The sequence below is a fragment of the Drosophila ananassae genome, chromosome XL (genome assembly GCF_017639315.1).
Source record: "Drosophila ananassae strain 14024-0371.13 chromosome XL, ASM1763931v2, whole genome shotgun sequence".
Classification (NCBI taxonomy): Eukaryota; Metazoa; Arthropoda; class Insecta; order Diptera; family Drosophilidae; genus Drosophila; species Drosophila ananassae.
This window is the reverse complement of record NC_057931.1, coordinates 15,192,834-15,207,502: the sequence shown is the minus strand read 5'-3', so window position 1 is coordinate 15,207,502 and position 14,669 is coordinate 15,192,834. Positions and strand designations below refer to the sequence as shown.

Genomic DNA, 14,669 nt, shown 5'->3' with positions numbered 1-14,669 from the left:
TCTAGCACGACGCCGAGGTATCAGATGGCTCGGGAAGGGATGACTTCAAAACTCCCCACGGCAATTTTGCACGTGTGTCCGTGTGTATATTTGAAAACCTTCAGGTGAGTGTTTTAAGTGTTGTTAAAAACCCTGGTTACCGGAAACGTTAGCTTGATTGGGGCAGCATAGGATCAGGAGTAAAATCTCGCCTTATAGGAACCTACATAAAAAAATAGGCTCTTTTTTCTGGGCCGTACCTCATGTTGACATAACCTGACATTGGCCACATAATGGACTAGCTCGAGGATCGCTTAGGCAACCAACTCCTCGGTAGTGGCGACTTTTGAAAACCAATACTTGAGGAATGTATACTTAAGTAGAATTGGATACATTTTGTTTTTTTTTCACCTACTCCATAACCTTTAAGCTCCCCTGAACCAAAGTCCAGAACAAACATCTCATATTTTTAAAAAGTTATGGCTATCTAAAATTTCTGAAAAGCTTTACTAAACCAGCTGAACCTGCAAAAGATACATTTTGAACATAGAAACAGTTTTAGATGGCCATGACTTTTTGAAAATATGAGATTAAAAACTCCAATTTAATTGACGAAAATATTGTTTAACCACCTATAATAAATTCAATAAAATTATTTCGAGTTTTCCCTTAAATCCAAAATAAAAACATGGTATGATCTACTGATTTCAATAAGAGAATAAAAATCTTCCATAGGGAAAAGTTTGTTGAAAAATCATAGAAGACCAAAAATTAATGTAGAAAATCTGAGATTTCAACTTTGGATGAGTATTTCAAAGTTACTGCTATACTTACTGTATACTTCACTGTATACTTAAGTACAATTTATTACCTTCTGCTTATAAACATTTTATTGGATCAATACTCTTTTTCTATGGAGCTCTAGAGCTCTACTTGTTTTTTTTTCTACTGATTGGTATGCAACCAATCATTATTCTCTTCGCCGTCTTCGTCCCAGAATAAAATGGCGCCCAACCACTGGGGCTAGCAAAGCAACAAGAAAAACACCAAATACAATTGGCATTGAACTTGACCATCAGGTACATCAGGTTGATTCAATGTAGATATAAAAATACAGAAAGAAACCTTTTGTAACATATTACATGAAATCGATCCAGCCAATGATAGACCCAAGTTCACCATAAAATTCACGATTCCGAAATTTATATTGTGTAAATAAAAGAATTATAATTAAGCTTCTATCGTTATCTTCTTGTTGTTGTTGTATATCGAAAACGAAATAATGTCAGTCCTAAAAGCTGAAGATTGGCTTTATGTCGGTGCAATGTTCGATATGCAATAATTCAACGCAGAGAGAGAATTTGTCGAAACCCCTTGTCAATACCCTTTCATAGAACATGCCTAGTTACTACAAAATGAAACGTGTCCAAATTTTCGACAACCATGCTTATCTTCACATTTCTAAAAGGTTCTGAAAGGGGTGCCTTGATATGTGACGAACAGGGCAGGCTTCTCCGATAATAGTTGATCATACCAAGGAATCTTGATTTCATCAATTACACAGGCCGAACATTTCCAACTTTTTTTTCCTCCACGCATAATTTTACCTGCTCCATAACCTTTTGGCTCCCCTGAACCAAAGTCCAGAAAAAACATATTTTCTATCACCCACAGTTTCCGCGGTATACCTAAGCGAAGAAATTGATCAAATTTCAACATATATTGAATTATGTAAGCAGTGTAGTGGCGATGACCATCATTGTTTCTGGTACATATCATTTTTGAAATGTATGTGTACCAACTAAAATTAAAAAATGTTATATAGCATTTACCATATCTTTGGAATACTCATCCAAAGTTCAAATGTCCTATTTTCTACATTAATTTTTGGTCTTCTATTATTTTTACCCAAACTTTTTCCTATGGAAGGTTTTTATTTTCTTATTGAAATCAGTAGATCATATCATGTTTAAATTTTGGATTTAAGGGAAAACTCGAAATAATTTTATTGAATTTATTATAGGTGGTTAAACAATACTTTCGTCAATTAAATTGGAGTTTTAAATCTCATATTTTTAAAATCTACAATTTCTGTAAAGCTTTACCAAACAAGCTGAACCTGCAAAAGATACGTTTTGAACATAGAACAGTTTTAGATAGCCATGACTTTTTGTAATTTGAAACTCTGTATTGAATAAGATTAATATAATAATGAAATACTTATAACTTATAAGTAATGTTAAACCTATGTTTTAATTTTGGACTTAAGGGAAAACTCGAAATAATTTTATTTTATTTATTATAGTTAGTTAAATAAAATTTTCTTCCAATAATTATGAGTTTTTAATCTCATATTTTCAAAAAGTCATGGGTATCTAAAACTGTTTGTCTGTTAAAAAAATTTTTTTGAATATTCAGCAAAACATTACAGATTTTGTAGATAAAACATGGTATGATCTAATGATTTTAATAAGAAAAAAAAATCTTCCATATGAAAATGTGTGGGGAAAAATTATAGAGCACAAAAATAAATGTAGAAAATCGGATTTCAACTTTCGATGAGTATTCCAAAGATATGGTTGCTGTTAAATGCCATTATACCCTTGCAGAGAGTATTATAATTTTGGTCAAAAGTGTGCAACGCAGACATCTCCGACCCTATAAAGTATATATATTCTTGATCAGGATCACCTCCTGACTCGATATAAGCATGTCCGTCTGTCTGTCGGTTTCTACGAAAACTAGTATCTCAGTTTTAAAGCTCGAGTTGAAACTTTGCACACATCCTTCTTTTCCTTGCAGGTAGTACATAAGTTCCGACTTATGTCGAGGCCGGGAGCGGTCGACTATATCCTATAGGTGGCATATAACTGATTGATCGGAAATGTTATAACTTTGGTGTTTTTTAAGTTAGAAAGATGGGACTTGGCACAGATTCCATTTTGGGCAAAATTTGATTTGCCAAATTTCATGGGGATCGGCCAACTATATCCAATAGCCGCCATATAACTGAACGATCGAAATGGCACAACTGCAAGGGTATATCAACTTCGGCTCCGCCCGAAGTTAGCTTTCCTTTCTTGTTTTTTAATTTAAGCTGGTACACATACATTTCAAAAATTGTATGTACTAAAAACAATGACATGGCCTACATAATTCAATTTATGGTAAACTTTTATAAAGTTTTTTTCTTAGGTGTACCGCGGAAACTGTGGGTGATGGAACCTATGTTTGTTTTGGACTAGGTTCAGGGAAGCATAAAGTTTTTTGGAAATTGTCGGCCTGTGTTACTTAGATAGGGCCAGTTTTGTAAACGGAACGCTGTATTAGTTACTAATTTTGTAAATATTTAACTTTATTACATTTTTAAATTTTTATAGCATTCTTAAAAAATAATATTTACAAACGACTTAATGTTTTATACGACACTTCACAGAGTATTTTAATATCCTCCAAAATATATTTTTTCGTTTGTACATTTAACATATTTTCATTGACACACATTGTTTGTTTAGCAAATGATAAATTTAGAGTTTAGTTTTGGTATTTCCAGAACGGTTATTTATAACATTTAAATTATGTTTATAAAATTGAAAGTTATGTATATTATTTACGTTGCCTTTTAAGTTTTTATATTTTATGTATTAGTTTACTTACCCCTTTTTATCATGTTTGGTTATTCATATTAATATATTTTTTATTTTGGACAATTCACATGTAACAAAACAAGTCGTGTAAAAATATGTAATAGTAATTTTTCATGTATTTATGTTATGTTTTTGTATTGGGAAACCAACAAAAATGTGTAAATGCTTCAATAGATTTCAAAATAATCTGCCAAGACGTAATCGTACATAAAGACGTCCCGACGTTTTCTTCTTGCGACCTACACGACCTGCACGTGGCTATCGAAATACTGTAATGAACTGTCGTACATCAAAACTAAAGTCTCCGTAAACCTATTAAAAAAACTCAAAAGACGTTGAGTGAACTTTCCAAGAGCAACAAGGTGACAATTCACCAAAATGTCTGCAAATAAGAAAGCTCCGCTCTTTCCAAAGCTATAAAGTGTCCCAAAAGCTTCCTAGAGATTTTTCCAGAGAATGGGACTTTTTCGTTTCCAAAAGCTTTCGCATCTACAATATTTAGCTCCAAAAATAACTGGGATATCTAGAATACTTTTGTTTCTATTAATTTTGTATTTCTATATTTTCCGCATTTTAAACGTGATTAATTATTTCTATTACATTACATACATTACAATTAAAACCACCCTTCAGTACCAGTATTAAAGACCTCCACCTCCAATCCCTCTTGAGATCCTTCCTCTTCGAGGAACTAATCACCATTACCAGTATACAATTCTTCAAGAGTTACATAGTGGAAGGAATTTTAGTATGGTCTACGCATCTGTAACATGGAGAAATTTTATCTCAAAGGGCTGGGAAAATTCCCAAGGATGGATATTTCGTGGGGACTTTTTGGAAAACTCTCAAGGAATTCCTTTAAAACTTTTTGCAAAAACCCTTAATAAATGAATGAGGATACATAAGAATCAAGGAAAATCAATTACAAAAATTTTTAACCCTTCTAATAAATTGAAAACAAAATATAATATATTGTTTATTTATTTTTTAAAATTATTTATTATAAATTAATTTGTTAAAAGTTTAAATGACAAGAAAAAATAAACTTTTAAATGTTAAAAGTAAAAACAATAAAAAGGTATGAAAAAATAAAAGTTTATATTTTAAATCATAAATAATTAAAAAGACGAACAATATTTACAATCAAATACATATATTGTATCAATGTTCAATTCATTTACATTTGGTTCTTACATTAGCCGCCACACAAGGCTGATTCCAATAAGTTCCAAATATGGCTACAACTGCAAAATATTGTCTTAATATAATAAAGTTCTGTGAGATTTTAACTAATTCTGAAATAAAAAAAATTTTTTGCCGTGATTATCAAAAACAAAAGTTTTTTATATGATATAACTTTCTTTTTTATAGATCTTCAATTATTTAAAAAAGGACAAATAATTTAAAGTAACCCTCCTCTGGACAGGCGATTTACACAATTAGCAATACTTGAAATGCAAGGATAAACACTGTCGGGTCAAGCAGCCGCCGGAAAGTTTGGCCGGCAATAACAGTGCAACAGTGATTCTGAACTTTTAAAATTTAAAATGACATTGTTTGTCTGGTAGAGTATAACACAAAACCGTGTATGAAATATTTTTAACACCCTAAAAATCTTGATTGCTAAAAACCAGTTTTCGAGACTTTTTTGCGCTTAAAAATTCCTGAACGCGTTTTTTTATACCGATTTCAAAATTGCCGGTGTTTTTCAATAGTTTAAGGTTGTAGTTTTTGAAAAATAGATCTTCGATTTTTTTAAACAAAAAGGACAAAATTTGTACACAAGAAACTGAAATTTTTGCCTTTCATTCGTGTTTTTTGGATTTTGACGCCAGTTTTTCGGTATAACTTACAAAAATTCTGTCATTCATGCTACATATTGTTGAAGTTATAACGCTTTCCCAAAAAAAGTCAATTCAGCCTAGCGAGCGCTCCGGAGTAACAGTGTGTATAAGAATAAGAGCATATTCCTATGTAACTTTTATAACATGAGATGTGATGTTCTTGAACAAAACACGCTGCGTGCGATTCGATAGATATGAAGTCATTCACTGTATGATATTAGGAGGAAAGCCCATAAGATAAAGTTTCCGGAGAAGGAGACGATGATCAACAGAATCGAAAGCTTTGCTAAAATCAGTGTAAACTACATTGGTTTGCATTCGTTTTAGATAACCCTTGTGAACGATCGAAGTAAATTCTGGCAGATTGGTTGTTGTGGAACGATGTTTGACAAAACCATGCTGGGTGGAGGAAATTATTCTTTTGCAATGATGTTGCAGTTGCAATGTAACCAATTTCTTTAGCAGCTTGGGAATCACAGAAAGTTTAGTAATACCGCGGTAGTTATCATTTCTTATGAAGTGGAATAATAAAAGATTCCATCTCTTAGGAAAGCATGAAAGGTCCAAAGATAAGTTGAATAGGGTAGTAAGAGGGTTGCGTAGGATATCGGAGCAGTGCCTGAGAATCAGGACCAGCAGAAAATGAGATATCCAAGGTTGAAAGAGCATTAGAAACATCGAGATGATTAAATTTAGACAAGTAAATATTTTGTATATACGGGCTTTTATAAGGGTATATAGAATTTAAATTATAAGAATTGGACGAATAAGTTGATTGAAAAAATGAAGCAAAAATATTAGCAATACCTTGTTCTGAAGAATCAGAAATATTTTTATAAGTTAGGGAAGGAGGAAAAAGACTGGATTTACGTTTCATATTGACAAACGAATAGAAGGAGCTCGGATCATTTCGGAAGTTTGCCTTACAATTCACGATTTAACGCTAAAGTTGATTATTAAGAATAATAAACTGGTTGCGAATGTAAAGAAAGTTTGTCTGATGAAACAAAGATCCAGATTTAAGAAACATTTTGTAAGCTTTAGATTTCCTGTTCTTAAGAAGAGAAAGGTGTTTATTAAACCATGGCTGTTTCGTTGATGAAGACGATGAATCTACAGGAACATCGCGAACATACAATTTGTCCATCGCGTTGTGGATTACATCATAAAAATAATCAGTAACAGCATCAAAAGAGTTAAAAGATGAAAGATATTCCCAGTCAATTCCAGCTAAATGATCGCGAAGAGCATTGTAATCCGTTTTTCGGAAACATTTAGTACGATACTAAGCATGAATATTAGGGACATTAATTAATACCGAAACCAATAGTGTAGGATGGTGTACGTCTTCAGGAATCGATGGTGGTGAAGACCGATTTACAGTCACAGAGGATATCCTATTACAGAAAATAAGGTCTAGAGATCTGCTAAGTGTGTTAAGGATGGGGTTAATTTGGAAAGGAGTAATTTCAATTAATGCATCAATAAAGTCGTTTTGACAACTGGCATGCAAGGAATTGTCATCTTCACACGGGATCCAGGAGATTTTGGGAAGGTTGAAATCAACCATAATTAGGACAAAATCAGAGTCACAGACTAATGATAGAACGCACTTAATAGCCTCAAGGTGGTGAAAATATACAGTATCCTCAACCGATGGAGGTATATAGGAACAGGACATAAAAATATGAGATGGTCCAACAGCTATTTTTAAAGCGATAAACTCGATTCCAAACTGATTCGGGAAAGAGATTAGTTCAGCTGAGAATTTATTATTAACAGCAATGAGGACACCACCACCAAAAGATGGCCTATCCATTCGAAACACAGTGTACTTTGGAACAAAAAGAGACACAGGAATTAAGCCAGCTTTCAGTAAGTGCAATAGCATCAAAATCAAAAGAAGCACTTTTAGTAAAAAATTTGCTCCATTTACCCAGAATACTTCGAACGTTTTGGTGGCAGCAAGAAAATACGTTATTACTCAGTTTTTTGGAGCTGAAATACAAGACTCAATCTCTCTACAGGCAATACAAGACCATGTCAGACCAATATTCTTTGTGATAAGATCGCTTATTCGTCCTTTTTGCCCACCACCAGCACATTTAATATGTGAGCAGTTGTTGCAAAGCCAGCAGGACAGATACGAGTCACCAGTGATGGATCCTTCAAACTTGCATTTCTTAGCAGTGCAAATTAGACTCATTATTGATTGAGATTTTTCCACTGTAGTGAGAGCGAGAAGAGATCAATTAGAAATTTGTGGCAGAGAGGCACGTTCGGACCAGGCACGTCGAAGAGAAGACGTAACAAAGGAGATACGCCGTGACGAATAACCGCTTCAGAGTAACAATGATGTAACGGGATTACTCGACCGGAGAATAGAACTCAGGAAGGGAACATATATATGTATATTCGAAGAGCGCGGCAGAAATAAAATTGAAGAATAATATGGTTTTTAAGAAGTGTTTGGTTCAATGAACTATGTAAGTCAAATATGCTCCGACGATGATACGCGAAAAGAGGAAACTCGTATCAAAGATATAGGTAATCAGATGAGAGCCATCGCAAAAACACGTCGAGATACAGCAAAGTCAGACTAAAGACTGTCTAAAGACTTTCTTATACACAATTTTTGGGAAAAGCGTACAGAATAACTTCAACAATTTTCATAATTTTTTAATGAAATTTGTCTCGTTTTATTCAGTATTAATGGAATAACATTGATATGTGGCATGAATAACAAAATTTTTGTAAGTTGTGCCGAAAAACCGGCGTCAAAATCCGAAAAAAACTTGATTAAAAGGCGAAAATTTCTGTTTCTTTCAAAAAAATCGAAGATCTAGTTTTCTTTCAAAAGCTACAAACTTAAACTATTGAAAAACACTGGCAATTTTGAAATCGGTTAAAAAGTCCCGAAAACCGGTTTTTTATCAAGATTTTTAAGGTGTTAAAAATATTTCATACACGGTTTTGTGTTATACTCGACCAGATAAACAATTCCTACTATATCACTTTTAAACTTCATTCACTTTTGTTTTTTTGTAGCACTGTGTAATTTATTGAATTTGTTTATCTTTTCTTTTATCTTTATGTCTCCACCAGCATCTGCCGCCATGCGCTAGCGTTGTCTCGCTCTCTCGCGGTATCTCTTGGTCGCTCCGCAGAATCGAGTGTTGAGCCGCGCTCCCGCGTCTTTTAATTCTAATTCGGTCTTCAATCCTACGCAGTCACATACATATGTCATATGTTCTATATTTGAGCCAAATCATTTAAATAAATTATAATCATACATAGAAATCTAAAGGAGCTTGTTTTTATTAAGGCCCAAATTTGGAACATTAAATAAAGCTTCCGAAAACGCTCGGTAACTAAACATACACCAAAACTCTTTTACACCCTTGCAGAGGGTATTTTATAGTTTTGGTCACAAGTGTGCAACGCAGTGAGGGAGACATCTCCGAACCTTTAAAGTATATATAAGCATAATCGATATAAGCATGTCCGTCTGTCCGTCTGACAGTCTGTCCTTCTGTCTGTTTCTACTCAAACTAGTCTCTCATTTTTAGAGCTATCGAGTTGAAACTTTGCACACATCCTTCTTTTGTTTGCAGGCAGTATTTAAGTCGGAAAGACAGGGATCGGTCGACTATATCCTATAGCTGCCATATAACTGATTGATCGGAAATGCCATAACTTCGTTGTTTTTCAAGTTAGAAAAATGGGAGTTTCAATGGATTCCTCTTTTGGCAAAATAATTCGTTATGCCAAATTTCATAAGGATCGGCCGACTATAAACGGTCCGCTATATATCTAATAATATAACATGCGTGTCGCCACCTAGCTGACTGCGACTTAACTGCAAGGGTATATAAACTTCGGCTCCGCCCGAAGTTAACATAGCTTTCCTTTCTTGTTTTTTATTTCATATATGTTGTCATTACATAAAGTTGAATACTTGAAAAATTTCCAAAGATGTTAAGTGTGTTTCAATAACGTCAGTGGTTTTGAAGTTATACGTATTTTTAATTTTAAAAGGTTTGGAATTTGAAACGTTAGTTTAAAAATTTTAAATGAAATTTTTCCTAAAATTCTATTTAAACTCTAAAATGGTTTCGTAGATGTGGGAAACCTAGTTGTTCAAAAAAATAAACATTAGAAGCCGGATCGGATGAGAGTTTCCCTATACAAGAAGTTAAAAAAATTTACTAAAGTTATATTTTTATACCCTTGCAGAGGGTATTATAATTTTGGTCAAAAGTGTGCTACGCAGTGAAGAAGACATCTCCGACCCTATAAAGTATATATATACTTGATCAGGATTACCTCCTGAGTCGATATGAGCATGTCCGTCTGTCCGTTTCTACGCAAAATAGTCTCTCTGTTTTAAAGCTTTCGAGTTGAAACTTTGCACACACCCTTGTTTCCTTTGCAGGCAGTATATAAGTCGGGACGGCTGGGATCGGTCGACTATATCCTATAGCTGCCATATAACTGATTGATCGGAAATGCCATAACATCGTTGTTTTTGAAGTTAGAAGGATGGGACTTTAATGCATTCTAATTTGGGCAATCCTATTTGTTCTGCAAACTTTCATAAGGATCAGCCGACTTTATCCTATAGCTGTCATAAAAGATCGGAATTTTTATATCTTTGGTGTTTTTTAAGTTAAAACAAGAAAGGAAAGCTAACTTCGGCGGAGCCGAAGTTTATATACCCTTGCAGTTGTGCCATTTCCGATCGTTCAGTTATATGGCGGCTATTGGATATAGTTGGCAGATCCCTATGAAATTCGGCAAATCAGATTATTTTGCACAAAATGAAATCTGTACCAAGTCCCATCTTTTTAACTTAAAAAATATTTTGGTCAAATCTAACATGTGTGAAAAGTCCCAACCTTCTAACTCGAAAAAGGGTAGTACCTTGCAGGTAGTATATAAGTCGGAACGGCCGGGATCGGCCGATTACATCCTATAGCTCTCATATAACTGAACGAAATGGCACAACCTTGCTATTCTTAAAGATGCTTGGGGCTAATTCCAACATTTTTACTAGAAAATTGATTTGATAGTGAATTTTTGATAAGGATCGGTCAGCTATATAAGATCCGGTATATTAATAATATTATAAGCTGCTACCTAACTGCAAGGGTCTATACCCTTTTTGCTCCGTCCGAAGTTTAATTAACAACAGTGAAACACCCCGACAACGACAGCGACTGCACAGACCCCGCAACTGGAGCACGTGAATCCAAACGGAGGGAACCGTGAGCCGATTCGGCGCCTGGCACCAAGACCACACGTCCTGCTGGGCGCAAACTTTGGGAGGGCGTGTGTATTGGCACCAACCCGTAGCGGTGATCGAGGATCGACGGGACGAGCGGTCGGTCGTCTGAGCCGAGCAATCGGTGAGATTCACCCTTTTGTAACTTTACCGAAATAAAGGGGACATTTATAAAACGATGCAAACGTGTGTTATCTCTGGGCTCGGGCAATTACGTTGAACACATAAATTCGGTGGAACGATCGCCCCAAACTCTGTGAGCTAGCCGCGGCATTTGTTGCGAGCAAAAGTTAGCAAAAAACAGTTCGTTACAACGTAATCACTACTATTGCTCCCGCCAGTAGGAATCACTGATTCGTAATCCTACTGAAACCTTTTCCAAAACACCACCACCACCTATACCTGAGGACAATATAGGCAGGTCGTATTCAATTTTAAGAAGTATTAGGGCCCTTGTGACGTGAATTAGGTAGTTTATATTGATAAGAGATTTAATGACATTTAGCCTTTCTCAAGGCTGTCTTTTAAAACTATTAATTGCTTTTTATAAGTAAGTTTCTTATCGAAATATACACCTTGTATTTTTAAGTTATCAACGCATTCAATTAAAAGTGTATTAAAGGTTAAGCTAGGATATGTACATTTGTGATTTTTACATATGTACATACATATATTTTACATTTGTTTGGGAAAGTGTTGCACCAAAACCGATCCCTCAATTATAAATTTAATCTAGTATAGTTATTGAAATGTTATTTAATTGTAATAGATCTTTGATTTTGCTTACAATAATAGCGTCATCTGCATACATCATTAATTTGACTTATTTATGCTTTGCTATGATGTTATTAATTTGTTCGAAGGCTAGAATAAACAGAACAACAGATAACGGGGATCCTTGCGGAATTCCGTCGTGAAGTTTAAAGAACACATTATTTATCTTAGCGCGAAATGAGCGCTGAGTCATGAAAGTCTTTACTAAACTGAAGACTTTCCTATCCACCCCCATGTTGCATGCTGTTGAAGAACCGTATGGACACCTACGCGATCGAAAGCTTTTTCAAAATCAGTCGCCAACAGGGTGACGTGATTTTTTATTGAGAAAGCATCTGACGCAAGGTGTTTCAGGAGCAGCAGGGAATCCATAGAGCTGTGCTGCGGCTTCAAACCGGCTTGGTTCGTACTTAGATGTTTAGTTTTGGTAATATACCACATAAGTCAACGGGCTAGCATTTTTTCGAGGGTTTTGCTGAGGCATGAAAGCAGAAAAATGGGGCGGAAATTTGACACTTCTGATGGCGGTTTGTTGGGATTGCATATAGGAGTAACTATTGCAGACTTCCAAACATGGGGATAGCGACCTTGCGTTAAATATTGAATTGATTTCGAGAAGTTTGGCTTTGGTCGCTGGTCCTAAGTGCTTAAACATGGGATATGAAATGCGGTCGTAATCAGGGGTTTTCCCTTTGGCTGTTAGTAGAGTTGATTCAAGTTCAATAATAGAAAAGTCCTTTTCGAGTTGTCGAGCTGCCAATGTTAGGTTATTAGGAGAGTATATATACTAGACATTTGCATGATAACATTCATAACATACGTCTAAAAGAGTACATTCGAATCGAATAGAATGGTTGGAAATGAAATGAAATTGTATGAATTTAAGCTTAGGTTCCTCTCGTAATTTGAGACTTCAAACGAAATGACAGGGAGTGAACGAAACGAAAAGTGAAATGAGAAATATGTCAATGTCATGTATACCCGAATCCTTTGAGTTGTTTCTTATCATTCTGAGAGCTGCTACAAATTTGTCTACAAATTTTTAACAATTTTTAACTTAATATCAAAAAAAAAACAAGAGGTGCAAAAAAAAGACGGAAATATGGACAACCAATTTATAAAAGAAGCCGACGAGCCTGTATGTATATATTTGTAGACCTAGTTTTTTAAAGTTTGGTTTTTAGGTTATTATTTCGATGTCCCCAAATTTGAGACAATACAAGACAAGGTGGAACAAGAAATTTCTGGATATTCCAATATTAAGGTTGCATACACTCCAGATATTAATGCTTTAGCTTGGTGGCATTTAAAAAAGCAATTTTTTCCGCTATTGCACAAAACAAGCTGCAAAATATTTTGCATTCCAGCGAGCAGCGCGGCTTCGGAACGGACCTTTTCAAACGCAAGAAATTTGATAACAGAGAAGCGTTGTCAAATAGCCACTAACTCTGAAAATATTAACAAAATAATGTTTTTGCATTCCAATTTAAATTAGATATAAATTCGCTGCATTTAATTTGTTTTTATTTTCTTTTATTTACATTTACAACTCGAATCATTTGAATGAAACGTCTTTGTTTTCAACGTTCTCAATTCACTCAATTCGTTTCCTTCTACCAAATGATTGTGCAAATGAGTAGGCGTAAGAGATCCAACCCTCTCACATCATGTTGGTTTTGCTCTCAAATTCACTCAACTCATTTTTAGCATTGTGCATTTGAATGTGGGTTTTTTGCCACTCATGCAAATGTCTAATATATACATAGTCTAGTAACGATATTTTTAGTCGGGTATATTCGGTGTTGAAATGTTCATCCCTAGAATATTCCGACCATTTTTTACCAAATTCGTTAGCAATTTCAAATGGTTCTGTGAGCACATTGTTTTGAGCTTGGATATATTTAATTTGTTGAAATGGGGCTCCTACAACTTATTTAATGTCAGCCCAAACCTTTTTTGTTGTAGCCAGTGGGGTTATGTTGGAAGTAAACGCTTCAAACGATTTCCTTTTTGCTGTTAATCTTTTAAAATATGCGTTGGCTTTTTTATAAGAAATATTATATTATATACATAGTCTAGAAACGACATTTTTAGTCGGGTATATTCGGTGTTGAAATTTTCATCCCTAGAATATTCCGACCTTTTTTTACCAAATTCGTTAGCAATTTCAAATGGTTCTGTGAGCACATTGTTTTGAGCTTGGATATATTTAATTTGTTGAAATGGGGCTCCTACAAGTTATTTAATGTCAGCCCAAACCATTTTTGTTGTAGCCAGTGGGGTTATGTTGGAAGTAAACGCTTCAAACGATTTCCTTTTTGCTGTTAATCTTTTAAAATATGCGTTGGCTTTTTTATAAGAAATATGGTTTTCGTCGTTCATTTGATGTTTTAATACATGCCAAAAATTTTGTTTTATTATCTGAAACTTTTAAAGCTCTTTGTTCCACCAACAAATCTTTTTTGAATAAGTGTAGGGCTTGGTCTCGGGTATTGAAAGGTTTGCAGAAGTTCTTATGCATTTGGTGAATTTGGCTACTTGTAAAGGGATGTTATTATCGGATGGAAATTGTGAGAGATTCTCACCAACTGAACTAAATTTATCCCAATTTGCCAACTCTATTTTGTATTTGGGGGAAAATTTGCGAAATTATGTTATTGGGTTAAATTTGTGAGAATCGGGAAGTGATCGCTTCCGTAAAGGTCAGGGAGGGCCGACCATTTACAGAAGGGGTAGATGACTGGCGAGGTTAAAGTGAGATAAACTTTTGTGAAAGTCTTGTATGTGTTAAAATGGGTAACTAAGCCAACATTTAGTAGAACTAAGTTGAGTATAGAATTGAGTTAAGTATTAAAGGATGGTTCGTATGTTTAATGATTAGGGACAGCTCGTTGGCAGAAAAATTTTGGATTTTTATTTTTTGTTCAGAATCTAGTTGGATAGCGATGTGCAAGATATTAGAGTTTTGGGCGGATTGCAATAAAGTGTGGGGTAGGTGCCTTTTAACAAGAATATCCACTCCTTGCTTCGAATTTAAGTTTAGTAGAAAATTATTAAAATAACCAATATATTGTTTTGGGCACATTATATTTTTTGAATTGTATGGTAAGTGTGAATTTTGTTCTTTTCGTCTAATTCGAA

The 14,669-nt window shown here is 34.6% G+C and overlaps 1 protein-coding gene across 4 annotated transcripts in view; it reads right to left on the bottom strand.

The window, feature by feature from the left end:
- LOC6503205 overlaps positions 1-3,999 on the bottom strand; it is a 76,709-nt gene extending 72,710 nt beyond the window's left edge. For 2 of the 4 annotated variants that reach the window (XM_032455962.2, XM_032455963.2), the window contains exon 1: positions 3,637-3,948. Coding sequence is in view for 2 of the 4 variants with exons in the window: in XM_032455965.2 (XP_032311856.1) it covers positions 3,637-3,649 (13 nt within the window). In the remaining 2 variants the exon portion in view is untranslated. Of the gene's footprint in view, positions 1-3,636 lie in introns of all 4 variants that reach the window. The other 2 variants (XM_032455965.2, XM_032455964.2) reach the window with 2 other exon arrangements.
- Positions 4,000-14,669: the final 10,670 nt, after the last annotated feature.